This window comes from Motacilla alba, chromosome 2 (assembly GCF_015832195.1).
Source record: "Motacilla alba alba isolate MOTALB_02 chromosome 2, Motacilla_alba_V1.0_pri, whole genome shotgun sequence".
Taxonomy (NCBI): domain Eukaryota; kingdom Metazoa; phylum Chordata; class Aves; order Passeriformes; family Motacillidae; genus Motacilla; species Motacilla alba.
This window is the reverse complement of record NC_052017.1, coordinates 6,454,085-6,468,887: the sequence shown is the minus strand read 5'-3', so window position 1 is coordinate 6,468,887 and position 14,803 is coordinate 6,454,085. Positions and strand designations below refer to the sequence as shown.

The window sequence follows — 14,803 nt, the reverse complement described above, 5'->3', positions numbered from 1 at the left end:
CCATGTTGACTGGGAATTTTTAAAGGGACCAAAATGGCCCTGCTGTGAGACAGATCTAGAAGTCATGGACAGAGGCAGGATGAGGCATGTGTATCTAAGCTGGGTATGTCAAAGCACATCTGTCGGAGTCTTGTGATTTTTGTGTTGCTTGGGTTTCAAAATCAAAGTACAGAGGAGTGCAGAAACACCAAATTCTGTTGCTGTACAGCTTTGAACCTTGTTCTGTGCATTCTGGTGCATTTGGAGCAGCCCTTTGCCATGTCCTTCTGGTAAATCCCTGACTCACTCCAAGCAAAAAGGGAAAGGATTGGGAAGAGGAATTAAAGTTGCACAGACAGTGGCAACTTCACATTTCATGTTTCAGAGTAAAACCAAACTTTCTAGTCAAATCTAGCATTGTCAGCTATAGATGTATATATTTTTCTGTCTAACAACTAAGGTAATGTATGCTAAAAAACTGGTTATTTTCCTTCAGTTCAGAATGAAGTTTAAGCTGGCATAAACCACGTCCTTCATTCCTTCACCTCCTCAACCCTGTGCTAGCATAGTTAGTGTAACCAGGAATGAATTTGCAGGGAATTGAACAAAGTTAAAGGTAATAGGGGAGGAAAAAAGGTTTAATATACCTCAGAGTAGCATGCTCACTGTGATGTTTGTTCAGGGCTGACACAGCAGGTGCATGAGAGATGTGGGGAGAATGGAAATGCCTAAAACTCTAGCCTCGTAAGAAGTTTGTCACTGAACAGCTCTCCCCTTGCCCCATTTCTTGTTGCTATTGAACAGCTTTAGTTCACAGTGGTACTTTTTGTTATGTAAATAATGTAAGCATCCAGTTTCATGTTTTAGCTAGATGTGGTAATTTCCTATTGTTCTAATTTTCTTGTGTAGAAGATTCTTACATGGGTTAACCTGTCTGTAAATAAAACAGATGTTTTCTTCACAAGGGAAAGCTTCCAGATGAAGATAAAATATTTAATTTTGGTTTTTTTGTATTTTTTTACCCAGAAGTCAAAGAGCAGTCTGCAGAAGAGGATGCCCAGACGGAAGTGGAGAGCACCAAGCAGCTAACACCAGTCCTTCAGCACTCCGTGTCCGAGGAGTCCGCGAGCTCCACCGCCTCCGTGGGTGTGGAAGCCAAAACCAGGTGAGTGAGAGAGTGGGGAGGAGGTGGCTGCTGAGTCAGGGGCAGGGCTGGGGCTGGGGCTTTGGGGTGCAGAGTGCTTGGGGCACAGGGCTGGGACTCGCTGTCGCTGCTTTGAAGTTTGGGGCTGGCGTTTTAATTGGCGTACGGGGAGATCAAGGTGAGAAGCGCGTTCCGGTGCTGTCCTCACAGTGCTCTGGGAAAGCCTTGAGTTCTTGAGTTATAGTGTATTAGCTGGGTAAATGATAGGAGGCATGAGTGATAGGAGATAAAATGTGATTACTGAAGCTTTCCTGCTGTGTAGGAAATGGTATATTAGCAAATTTATATAAAGTTATTTTTTGATGTTGCAGTTTGTATGAGTGTATTTTCAGGAACAAAGTAAACCAAATCTCTTGTCATATCTACTGGGTTCTTCCTTGTTTTGGAATTTGTAACAGAGAAAATAATGTTTGTATTTTTTAAACTTTTTATTAACACAAATTAGCCTAAAAGCAGTGAAAGTATTAATTATGTTACATGAGGGAAAGCAGAGCACGCTGTCTGTGATCACTGTTGAAATGGTGTCACACAATTCTAGCAGAGCTACTCTGGTGGAGCTCTGATAAGAGCTTCTAACCCAGTTGCAGGTCTCTCCTGCTGCAGAAGATGCTCTTACCAGCTACCAGACAGTTACAGGTGTAATTATATTTTGACAGACTTGGAGAGAACTGTCGTCATCATTTCTCTTCCTCCTAATCCAACACAGAGCATATTTTCCGTGCACAAAAAATTACTTAATCTACTTGATGCACATATAATTTTTATGTTTTACATGCTCACAAACTTTTTAGATTTCAAGAGCTACTCTCCTTCTTACAGAATATTCAGTTAAATGTACATATACCTGAGTGAAATACATAAAAATTTCTGTTCTTGATGGAATTTTCCAAGGCTGAGATTAAATTGCACTAAATACGTAGAGCAGCTTGAACTGAGCAGCTGTTGTGCTTCATTATTTGACCCTGTTTTGGATAATTTGCAAAAGTTTTGGTGCTGTTTCATTCACTCTCTGTTCTTCTCAAGGTTGCATTTTTTGCTGTTATCATGAATATTTGATTACACCACTTTCCATAGCCATAGACTTTGTTTCTTAAAAGCTGGACAGCAGTCTCCTGAAAAAACTTTGGCCTGGTTCTGAGCCAGCCCTTATTTGCCCTCAACTTATTCTTCCTTCCAACTGAAAGTGTTGACTTTGATCAGTCAGGATGGAATGGCTATTATGTGCTCATTGCTTTGGCTGATCAAAGTATTAAAAGGCTGAGTACTATTAATTTTTAATTAAAATAATAGTGATCAGACTCTGGCATTTTGGAAAGAAATGTATTGAGGAGATATGAAACTGTTTATTGGGAATCAGAGGGTTTTCCTGACCCCAGATAATTTTTATTTCAAACTTAGATGCAGAATGGGGGTTAGTTGTAGAAGCCATTGATGTCCTGATGTGGAAAAACCCCAGATGTCCGGGTTTCTGTGCAAGTGATTCTTTGAAAAAAGCCTCTTCTGCTCTGTGATGTTTGATCAGTCATTTGTGTCATGGTCTGTGTAGTGCTGCCACTGACATTGTGTCATGCAGGGGCTGGAGGAATGAATTCTGGGTGCTTGACTCTGTTTTCTTAGGAGAAAATTCAGTGTGTGAAATAGCAGACACTGTTAATGCTTGTGTAATGACTGGAGGAAATGTATCAAGATTTAGGATAAACTGTGACTCCACAGTGCCTTAAAGCTGTTACTTGGGGAAGCAGTTTTAAAGCTGATTTCCAAATAATTCATACTCATCAGCTTCATCTCTTTCTTGGTAAGCTTTTCTGTTTTATAGCATAAGTAACTTCCACTTTCTAATAAAATGGAAGAGTTGGTGTATTTAAAAATAGCTTTAGGTATGTGAGACACAGGAGCATTATGAGAGTATATCATAACAGACAGAGCAGAAATTGCCTAGAAGACAGAAAAGAATCCAAGCTTCCATGAGAAGTAGATAAAGGTGTAGGTGGTGCTACTTTTGCATTGCTTTTTCAGAGTTCAGTATAGGAAAATTCTGTGTTTCTGTCTTTGGTAGTGAAGATAAAGGAATTAGAGAAGCACAGGACACAGGGCGTAAAATAAAGTCTTTCCCATGAAAAAAATTAAATAATTTCTACTGAAAACCAGTGATTTTAACAAAGTAGGACATGTCAAAAGTAGGATGGGGATTTCAGTAGCTGAGACATTAGCCAGAACTTGGATTGTGTGGTGTTTCTCTCTGGATCCTTCCCGAGACTGCAGCTAAATAAAAACATTCAAGAGAAAGGCAAGAGAGCTGGTAAATTTTGGAGCCTTCTTGAGGTGGGATATGGGAAACCAAGAGAACTGCTGACAGCGAGTGGGATTGGGGCAGGGAATTAAATAACAGATTCAGGATTAGTGCTCAGAAAGCAATGTGTTAAAACCCCATTAAAATAAAGAGAGTCTGAGCCATACTTGGGGTGGGGAGGCTGAAAGGGCTGAGGCGTGTGCTTGAAAGGAGTGAGTGAATTATTGACCACATGTGGGGAGGGGCAATAACATCAAGCAGAGATAAACTCCCAAGCCTGGCAGTGTCAGGAGTAACACTGCCAGCTCCTATATATCACGAGCATCATGGGTTTTGGAGCCTTTTCCTTTGGTTGTTCCCTTTTTTCTTTTCATAAGCCTTGTGAGAAGCTTCTGTCAGGCCGGGACTTATGGCTGAGTGGAATCCAGCTTCTTCGAAAGGAATCTGCTGCCTTGGTTTGTGCTGCCTGCAGAGAGCAGGGGAAGTGCAGCCCTTGGGGAAGGCAGGGAGCCAGGAGCCGGCTGCGACTCAGAGCAGAGCCCACTTCCACCTTCCTTCTCTGGTTCCCACATTGGCAACCCCTGGCATTAAAAGCTAACGAGAATGGCCTAGAAACACAATTTCATAGAAGAACAAAACACCTTTTGATTCATTTTACTTTCTGTCTGCTCTCGGAGGCTGTGAATTGCATTAATTGCATGTTTTTGGTCCTTTTGCCATAATCATGAAGACAGAACATTCTTAAAAAGTAGAAGCTGAGGTTTTCACACAGCTCTTTTTGATTTTGGTGCTTTGGCCTGCTTAAATATCTGCTCTTGTGAGATTGTTGCTAAAACTACAAAAAAAAAACCCCAAAGAACTGGCAAAACACCTTCCTGCTTTCTTGCTTCACTTGTAATTGGACAAAGCACGTAATTTTCATTCCAGACCAATTGCGCCATTCCCTGTTATTCTGTTGCTGCTGCTGCTGAGATGAAATCTGGAGTGTGGAGATGGAGGGCTTGGGTGCTTTATTCCATCAAAAAGAAGCGGTCGGTGAACATCTGTAGATTGTGTGAACAAAGAAAATAGTGAAAATGTAGCAGTGAACTTCTTTACCCTTGTTCCTTTTTTGTTTAAATATTCTTAAGGCACATTACAAAATTTGTAACAGAGCAACACTCAGTGGAAAGAGAAATTGTGGAGTGGCAGAGAGAGTAGTCAGTCTGGATAGAATAATACTGCAGTGATGGAAGGAAAAGCTAGGTTTCTAGGCAGGAGGGAGTTAAATAAAATATTTTATATTAAATCTTTTAATATTAGTATATGTTTAATATTAAAATGTTTAAAAATTTTGTTGAAGTTGTAAAGTACGTGTTTAGAGGAGATACCAGTATTAATTTTGAAACTGATTGTTTCTTTTTATGAACATGTACTGTGATACAGTTTGTAGTTTTATGTCTTTCTCCAAGGATAGTTTCTGCACAGAATGGACCATATGCATGACACAGGGCATTTGAAGTCATTGCAAAGTTTTGCCTTTACGTTTCCAGCTCCAGATCTGTATAAGCATTTATGGCATCTTCCTCTGAAGCCAGTGATTTGCATCTGGAAAGAGGACATAGCATTCCTTTGTCTTCCAAACTGAAGTACTACTTCAGCATTATATTAATGACAGTCTAATCCAGAGTGGAATTACTGATTTGGCCAGCAGGGCGCAACTAAAGACTAAGACCACACACTGAAAAATGAGAAAAAAAATTTAAATATTTACTAGTTTTCCATCCTGTTTGTTCATACATTATTAGGGATATGATCTCAAGAAGAATTCTGTGACGAATCATTGTTAAAGCAACTTTTCCTTGGATTTATAGGGCAGGAAGAGACCTTTGGAACTCATCTAGTTCACCTCCTTTTCCAAGGCAGTTATCTACAGCTGTCATTCCTGACACAAACGTACATAAACTGCTCTTAAATCTTCCAGTAATAAAAGCTCCATATCTTCCCTAAACAGTCCCTTCCAGTCTCTTTGTTTTTACTGTTGGAGCCACTTTGCTCACATCTAACACACATTCTCCTCGTCCTGGGTTTATTCCATTGCTACTCGTACCATCTGCCAAGGATAATGGAGGACAGCTTTGTGCAAAAGTCTCTCATTTATTTCCCCAGCATGCTTTACCTCGTAACAGAAATCCCAAATTTGTTCCTACTTTCTTTGTAGATGATGTTTTCTTGAGCTCAGATCCTTCTTGCTGGTTTGAGTTTTCTCCAGATGGTCTGTGTCTTTCTCAGAGCACAGAAGGCGTGTCACACAAATGGGGCCAACGAAGGGTTTCACAGGCAGCCAAAATCCTGCCTTTTGCTTAGGCTGAACAATTGCCATTGTGGCCGTAATGTGTTTAATCCTCTCATGTAGGACTTGTGCCTTGTGGGATTTGACACCATAATCAATGACATTCATAGCTGGGCCTTTAAGTTGCCCAGACCTTTGCTCCATGATTTAATCTGTTCTGTAGGAAGGTCCAACCACAGAAACCATGAAATGTCTCCTGCCTAGCGTGAGCTCACAGGTGCTCCAGGTTTCTGGAGTCCCACTCTCAGCCTCTCACAGATGTTCTTAGGCAGTTTTTCTGTCTCATCCCCATCCTAAGACTGCAAGTCTCCACCTGGGTCTGCCCTGCTGCTTACAAGTCCTGCACTGGTGAGCAGCAAGCTGAGCACTGGCAGGTCAGGTCTGATGCCTGGACAAGTTTTCTGTCCTCTGGGAGATGGCAGTCAGCCAGACAGAAGGACCCCATGGCTGGCAGTCTGTCGGGCCATGCTGCAGGGCTGAGGGCAGTACTAAATGCAGCAGGGGATGCCTGCTTTGTCAGGGATTGCACAGATATGGCAGATTCACAGACAGTGGTAATAGTCTGGGATCTTCTGTTTCAGTGTTGAGTGAATACAGTGTTTTCTCTCATTTCTTCCAAATACCACCTCTTCTTTTTTTTTTTTTCTTTTTTTTTCTTTTTTTTTTTTCTTTTTTTTTTTCCCCTCTAGCTTTCTTTGCCAGCCTCTTGGGGTTTTTTATGTTGTTGAATGCTCATATTCCTGTTCTCCTTGCTGATTCTAAACTGCTCATCAGTTTTAATCACTGTTTCAAGGCTCACTTAGTTGAGGTTTACTGTTGTCTATTTGCCTCATGTGCAGTTTCCTTCCATCCATTTCCAGTGGCTTCTAGACAGGTGTTTGTTACATGATATTTCTTATCACTCCTTTGTCCATTTTCTTGTTGGTTTCCTTGTCAGCTGTGACTGTTCTCTTCTTGCTTCCTTAGGCTGTCTGTGTGATCTGTGTTTTTTCCCATAGTCAATAGTCTCATTTCTCCAGCACCTTCCATTTCCCTCACATTGCAAACTCTGTGTTGTGCCCTGCATTCCTTCCTTGCTTCCATCCCGAAGCTGATGGAATGTAAAAGCAATTTAAATGGCAAAATCTGGACTCGCAGCACCCCAGAGCTGTAGTTGCAGAGATGATCCCTGTGAGTGGGGGATGTTTGGAAGGATGTTCATTCACAGGGAATGGATGGTGCATGTGGAGTCTGCTTTCACGTAGGGACTGAGAGATTGGAGTGTGCTTAGTGAGGAGAGAATCTTTGTGCTTGTAGCTTTGATGTGCTAAAGCTCTCATGAAGCACATGGGCTCTGCTTGGTGAGGATAGAAGCATTTAGAGAAATGAGTTTAAGCTAATTTTCATAGGGTTACAGAAAGTCTATCTGACTTCAGAAATTAATACAGTGAAACTCAAAACATTTCACAGAACAACAGAAGGGTTGATCAGAGATCTGAAGTAGATTCCAGTTAAACAATTCAGGACCCTTCAGTCTCTGAAAGATGTTGGAGAAGGAAGATAAGAAGCTTCAGAATCATAGATGGAGTAGGGAAGGTGGCTGTATCCTGACTGTTTAGTTTCTTTTAATGCAAGAAGCTGAGGGTCAAGTGACACTTTTAAAGGTTAAATGCAGAATAAAAGGAGGTGATTCTTTGTACAGCAGAGAGTTGTCTAGAGAGATACCCTTGCCAAAGGATGTGGTTTGCTGAGACTTTAGGTGTGGTCAAGAGCAGACTGGGCAAGTTCAGGAAAGGGAAACAGAATGAGTGTAGAGGAATCACAGTTGACACAGGGAGGCCCTGAACTGAGTGTACTGAGGGCATGGATAGTACCATGTCTGCCTCCTCTTTAATATCCCTGTGCCTCTGCTTATCCTGCTTAGATGAAGCTTTCTTGAAAAACTGCTGTTTAAAGCCAGCTTGCTAAATGGTAAATATCAGTAATTTTCAGATAGTAAGATGTTACTTAGTATTTGTATGAAGTTCCCTCCAAGAGCGGTTGTCACCTCTGTGTGAGTTGGGTGTGACTGTGGCTGCCCCAGCCCTGGAAGTGTTCAAGGCCAGCCTGGATGGGGCTTGAAGCAGCCTGTTGTAGTGGAAGGTGTCCCTGCCCTGGCAGGAGGGTTGGACTGGATGATATTTAAGGTCCCTCCAACCCAAACCATTCAATGTATTATGTTTTAATTACCAAGAGAGAGAATTTGGCTTACACAGACAATACTTTCTGGGCAGAGATGCATACTGAAGGTTGAAGCTTACAGGACTTCTTATTCTTTGACTATTAGCCCTCAGAGGTGTGGATAACTCAGAATTGCATAATTACCACTTTTCAGGTACAATCAATTGCATTCTATAAGGGATTGTTATTTGAGAGAACAAGTCAGTTCACATGGACCTTAAGGAATTATCTAGAGGGCCTTGGATTAGACCTCTAAATTCCCTTTCTTCAGCATTGGCATTCTAGTAACTCCTCTTGCATCTAGGGTATGTTAAACCTTAACTGAGCTTTAAATACTTGTTTAAATTAAAGCTGACACAATTCATGGTGAATAAGAACACATTTTCTACATTTCAAAATTTCAGTAAGATGTGTTGTTTTGGTTGTGTTCAGAAGGGAATGTTTTCTTTCTTTCAAATGAGAAGAGTATCATTAAGTTGATTATATGGCTGTAGAACTCCAACTGTGCTGGTTTGAAGAAATTGGAAAGCAGTTATTCTCTAATGCAGTTTAATTGCTTTGTATAAACTCATAAAATTCTTCACCTGAAGTTCATATGAACTCTGTCCCACCTCCTTTTTTAAAAAAAGAATTATGCTGCATACGTTAAATACTTACTTCAACCCCAAATCTCTATAATAGTATAATAGTGTCAAACCACTTCACAGTTTCAAGTTGTTCTGTGATTCAGGTACCTCTTGGAAGGAGATTGTGCATCAAATGCTTAAATACAGCTTTTAGGAGAGATTTTTTGTTTCTTTCTCTTTGTGGAGTTTCCATTTGCCCTTTCCATCCTAGTCTCTCCTTAGTATCTTCATTCAGGAGGGTGATTTATTGGGTTGTTAATCCTGTATCAATGTGAAGCTGTTATGCCTCACCTAATGAGGTTTCTTCAGTAGTTTCCTTTCAAGCTTTGTTATTATTGAGGTCCAGATATTTACGGAATATTTAGATGATGCTGAAAAGCTTCATCTGAATCTGAGTTTTAGATAAACTTTATCTATATGTGAATATCTCACATATATTTGAACTCACACTGATGCAGATCTCTGGTATTGTTTGAAGTCAGAAATGTGGGGTTTTTTTCTTCACTTAAAATGCAGCTTGCAGGTATTGATTTGAATTTACATAAATGATACAATGATGGATCTTCACTAAGGAGAAGAACACTTTACTCTTAAAATAACACAGCATAAAATGAGAGCAAAGGTGTTTTGTGCATTAGCACAACTTGGCAGAGCTAAATAAATAGTAGGTCCCCTGTAGCGTTTCATTTAGCCTTTTAGCATATGTTAAAACTACTAACAGGGTTAGGTGGAAGAAGAATTCTCAAGGCCAGTTGTCATCAGTCTGCTTTGGTAATTAGCACAAATGATGCTCTGAAGTTCTGTTTTGCTCCCAAATACTCCATTTCACTGTGATGAGCTTAATTTTAATTGTGAAAAATAGATGTTAAAAACACTGTAAATTTCTGTATCAAGTAGTGTGTGAAAAAGACTTCCTGAAGGCATTTCCAGGTCTTTAAAAACAAATTCATAGCAAAAGTCACATGATAACCCTCTTCACTTTCTTTTTCAACCCAAACCATGAATGAAAGAAATCTTAATGTTTTCCAAGCTGGGTTTCTTTTTAACTTTAGTGCAATTTGTTATCATGGTAAATGGCAGTAGTGATCATCTGCAACATAGTGTTTAATGTTGAGGCAGTGGCTATAGCTAGTGGATCTTATTGGAATTGCCTTGCCTTGCATTTTCTCAAATATGATCCATTGTTTTTTCCTGTTTAAACCTGATTTTAGCATGATAAATTGGAAAAGGTGAATGCGCAGCAGAACTCCTTTGGTAATACCAGTCCCACAGTAGGCTGGGAGGGATTTCAGAGAAGTTACATCCCCTCAGAATAGTGAGCATCCCTGGAGCTGAATCCAAGAGTTTGAATTTCTGGGACTGTTGACAACCTCCCCTTTATCTCTGTGTGATGCTTGGATTCCCCTGTGCAGGCTCTCCTGAAAGAAGGGCACCTTTAACTCCTCTCTGCAGAGCAGGCAGCTGCAGGATATCCTTTAGCCCGCTGCCCTCTCCATTGGGTACTGAAAGGGTTGGATAACTTCAAGCATCTCACTGACAGACATGCTTGGCATAGGCCACTCTCTGTCTTGCTTGGCATTCAGCTGTATGGGGGCCTTGGAGACATGGAAGGAAGTTGTTCCTGTGAGAATGAGGAAGGAGGATTTATTTCTCGAGCTGTGTGTGTGGGGGGTGTTGGGGCATAGCAGTGTCCCATATCACTGGAGCTTGTGGTACATTCTACCCATATATGAAAAACAGGCAGGAGAAGTGAGAGTGAGATACTGTTGAGGGTCACACAACCTCCCCTGGACACATCTGAAGATTTCCAGAAGCTGTACAGTGCTCACATAGGCACAAGTGCACATCTGTGAGATAGGGGCCGCAGCATAAACAAAACATGTTTGCATGAGCCAGTCTGCACATCTGCTTGTTATCAAGGAGCCTTGGCTGACACAGGATTACCCACTGCCATTTCCCAGCTCAGAAGGATCCAGGAGGTGCCTCTGCTTACTCCTGGAAGTACAACTACAGGTGTTGGTAATCTTGATGCTAAGGCATAATTCTGTTAAAAAATAATTTTGGGGGACTCTCAGCTTTACCTTAATTCTCCGACTGAATATTTGCAAGCAAACCAGATGTTTCTCCTCCTCTGGTTGTGATTTAATATTGTGCAATTAGTTGCCCAATACTGCATGTGTTGAAATGGAGTTGTTTCAATGGGAAAGTCGGTGTTTTAGGATGAATCCTGATGACTGTCATCAGTCAAGTAGAGGGAAATAGTGACTGGTCTCCCTTCCTTCAGGATTAAGTGGCTGCAGGGCATTTTGTTATCCTTTGTCAGGATGTGGACAGGGGAGGATTATAGCACTTCAGATTCTTGTCAGAAGGTTGAGTAAATTCTGTGTAAGGAAGAGACACTGATGCATAAAATAAGGACCTGTAGAAGAGAGTGGCTGTGAAAGAGTGATGGGATCAACATGTTTCTTGCTAGAAAGGGCATCCTTCAAATCCAAGGATCCAAGTCTGGATCTCTTCCCATGGCTCAATGGGATCAGACATTAGCTTCAGACATTACTAGTTTTCTGCCTCTTACTGCATCCCCAAAACCCAGCATGTCTGGTTCATTCTGAACAGAGTTTTTCCTCAGTGTTAGGTATTACAATTTCTGTGCATTCAAATCTATGACGTTCTCTGGGATGAGGTGAGGGAAAGGAGCACCTCCTGGTAATAATCCACCTCTGGATCTTTAAACCTTTATAAGAAAAGATCATTTGTCATGGGAAAATATGTAATTTAAGTTGAAGTTACAGATAAGGATGAACTTACATTTTGAGTTGGAGCACCTAAGATATATCTTAAATGGAGTACTGTTGAGCTGCTTTTTTTTTTAGTAGCTTATAAAAAGATTTGTGACACATTGTCTCTTGCTTTTTATCCCATTTTGAATTATCCTGTTCTTAAAATATGTTAATTATGATAACAGATCTAGGGTTTGATCTTAAGATTTGCCAGTTTCTCTATTTCGTTATCTTCAATATGAGAGCTCTTCTTGCATCACAGATTTAGGTCCTCTAATTGCATATTGACATATGGAAAGTAGATTTGTAAGTACTTTCTGCAGTCCTCAGATGATAAGAAAAAAATCTCTACCTTCTGCCCATACAGACATAACTTAAAATATTTACTGAGCACTTAAAGCTAAAAGGCTAACATGATGGACTGGCCACTTTGTACTGCATGACAAGCCAGCAGCTGTGGCATGTCAGGGGGCACAGGAGCGTGGCTTTCCTGCAGAGGGTCTCTCCAGCATCCCAGCAGAGGCAGGGAGTTCACTGCCACTGAGTGTTTGTGGCTGTCTGGCTGTGGGTACAGTTGAAGCCCCTCTGTTTACCCCTCTGAAAAGTGTGAAACCTTTTTTCCCCCCCACTTTGTATAATCTCTCCCCTCTATCTCAGCCCCACAGTGTCCTGGCAGTGCTCTGGGCATGTTCTGCTGCTCCTGTCTTTAACTTCTGCACCTGCATGCTCACAACCTTCAGTGAAGGCTCTCCCAGCCCCCTCCCCATGGCGAGCACTCTGTTCAGCTGCGTTCCCCAGCTCTGCTGAAGCAGGAGCAGTAGCACAAACCATATGATTCTTGACAGCTTCACAGCTGTCCACACCATGCTGCAGAGTAGCTGAGAAACTCACTGCTCCTGTTGTTTCACTCCACCCGGCCTGCAGAATGCTGCTGCTGGAAGTTGTGATGCCAGGGCTGCCTTACAGGCTCCAGAAATATCAGCTTTACTCCTGTATGCCTTTTCAAATAATACCACTTGAAAAGTTAGTTTATTTTTTTTCTTAATTACTGTTTCGTATTTCTCTTTTATAGATCTTAACATTATTGCATATTTGCTATGACTCCACTTTAAAGGGCTTCGTTTATTTGTTTGTAATTATCTTCAAGTCTTTTAATGAGCAGTGATAGTCTGTCCTAACAGGATGTATGAATAATTATTTATTCCACTGTGGATAATCTTGTGTTTGTAACTAGTGTAATTTATATACCGCAGCATTGCCTGTTTAAATCTCTTAAGTCTCTTCACAAGTCTTTCTAGTCACAACCAGCATAAATAGCTTTGCTTTCCCTGCTTAGGAACTCTGCCTATGAGGCTGTATCATGTTTCACTGCCAGTCCAGTGGCTATAGTCACAGACAAATAATTGTGTATTTGTTGCTCTATCACACTGAAAGCTAGCTGTAAAATAGACATATGTACTGTTCAGTGTAACTTCACTGCTCTCACACTACCTTTATCCACATTTTCTTTGAATTTTTTTGTCTTCAGATATCTTTTTCTAAAGATTTCCAGAACGTGTCAGACATTTGCCATCAGCTCTGGGGGTTGTGCTGGCTCATGCTGGTTGTGTGTTGAGGCAGATCAGTGAGGGATGTGCAGCCAAGGCCACGAGATGAGGACAAATGTTTCCTAACAGTACCATAGGAAGGTGTAGTTTGGGACTACACCTTTGGGACACCTTTGTAGAATGGGACTTACTTTATCTGCAAGTTCCCAGTGGTCCATCTGCCTTAATGAAAGTGCAGTCCTACCTATCAACCATAAATAAAAGCTTTTTGCTTCATTCTGGGCTTCATTTTGGGCCCATCAAACACTTCTCCCTTCCTTAGCATCTGACTGTATTACCAGTAGTAGTAGACTGGTTTAGTTTTCTTTCTTCTTTTTCTTTATTCCTATTTTTGCTCTATGCTGAGAGCGAAAGGAGCCATCCCAGAGTATGATAAACTAAGTATCAGGGGCTTTGCTTGGGGTTTTCTGTTCTGATCTGGAACTTTCCTTTTCCACTGCCACTTTTTTCTGTTGCTGTTCTTGTCTCTCCAGGCTGAAAAGCACAGGAGGCTTTATTTTACCCTCCCCGGAATTTAGTAAATATTTTACAGCAGTTTAGCCTTAAGGTTTTCTCTTCCTCCCACTTCACTTCCCTCCTCTCACTCACACAGCACAGACTGTCCCAAATCCAAATGTGCCACCTTGGAGATGCGCTGAAGTCTATTTAAATGGAATCCAGGCATAACCAAGCCTTTATCCAAGTGCCTGATTCCCTGAGGCATCTTTTTGGGGTCTTTGGGGCATAAATACGAAGAAAACAGAATTGCTCATTTAAGCATTAAAAAAAAAGTGTTAAATGGCCTTCCTTTAATGCAAACTGCATTAGTTGCAGAAGTTCACATTTTAAGTTTGTGGGTATGTTTATTATAGAAATATTTTTCAGTAGCTTCCATATGATGTGACACAAGGAGTGCTGTCAGAGCTGTCATTTCAATCCTGTCGCTATGTTGTGCATGTTAAAACATAATTGCAAATGGTACAGGGTATTGCAGCGGTCACGGTTCTGTAAATATAAAATTCCTCCAGTAAAACTTTTAGACATAATTTTGTTTTTAAAGATTGAAGTAAATGAGGATGGTTGGATTTGTGCATGTGGTGTGCTCTGGCATGTGTGACTGTAGTCATTGCTGTGGTTTTCTCATTATTCCATTTTTCTCCATGTTAGTAAACCTTTTAATATATAGTATTTACACATTGTGTTACACATCAGCTGTATGTGCTTCCAGAAAGGTGTGTGTGTGTGTGCCTTTTAGCAAGTATATGTCTAGACACACAAAATTTTGGAAATTCTAATCATTTGAATAGAACATGGACATCTTTTTGTTTGCTTCCTTAATCAGGCAGTTTTGTGAATAGAAAAAAGTTCTTTTAATGTAACTGTTAATTAGCTGGAAATAGTGGTTCTGCATGCTGAATTCTGATACCTGACAGCACATGGGAGCTTTTATTGTCTTGTTATAAAGGGTTAAATTAGCATGAAATTTGCCTTTTGATGGGGTATCCTCTGCTGGTTTTCCCCCCAATAAAGAAGTAATGATCTTCCTTTTTACAGCGAACAACTCTGCGCCTTTTGTTACTGTGGAGAACGGAGCTCATTAGGACAAGGAGATTTAAAACAATTCGGTCCCACTCCTGGGTATGTTATCCCATGGAAAAACCAGCCTTTAAATAAGAGTGAAGCCAGTGACAGCACCGATGGAGCTTGTGAGAGAACTCCAAGGCAAAACTCAGTGCTGCGCAAGCAGAGAGGCCAGAAGAAGTAAGTCTGTCCTGAAATAAATATGTAGATTTTTTTATTTCGCATG

At 40.9% G+C, this 14,803-nt stretch overlaps 1 protein-coding gene across 10 annotated transcripts in view; it reads left to right on the top strand.

Moving 5' to 3' along the window:
- KMT2C (lysine methyltransferase 2C) overlaps positions 1 to 14,803 on the top strand; it is a 188,872-nt gene that overhangs the window by 59,089 nt on the left and 114,980 nt on the right. For all 10 annotated transcript variants that reach the window (XM_038125688.1, XM_038125734.1, XM_038125762.1 and 7 more), the window contains 2 exons: positions 1,006 to 1,144; positions 14,551 to 14,757. In XM_038125688.1, the coding sequence (XP_037981616.1) occupies positions 1,006 to 1,144; positions 14,551 to 14,757 (346 nt within the window). The remainder of the gene's footprint in view (positions 1 to 1,005; positions 1,145 to 14,550; positions 14,758 to 14,803) is intronic.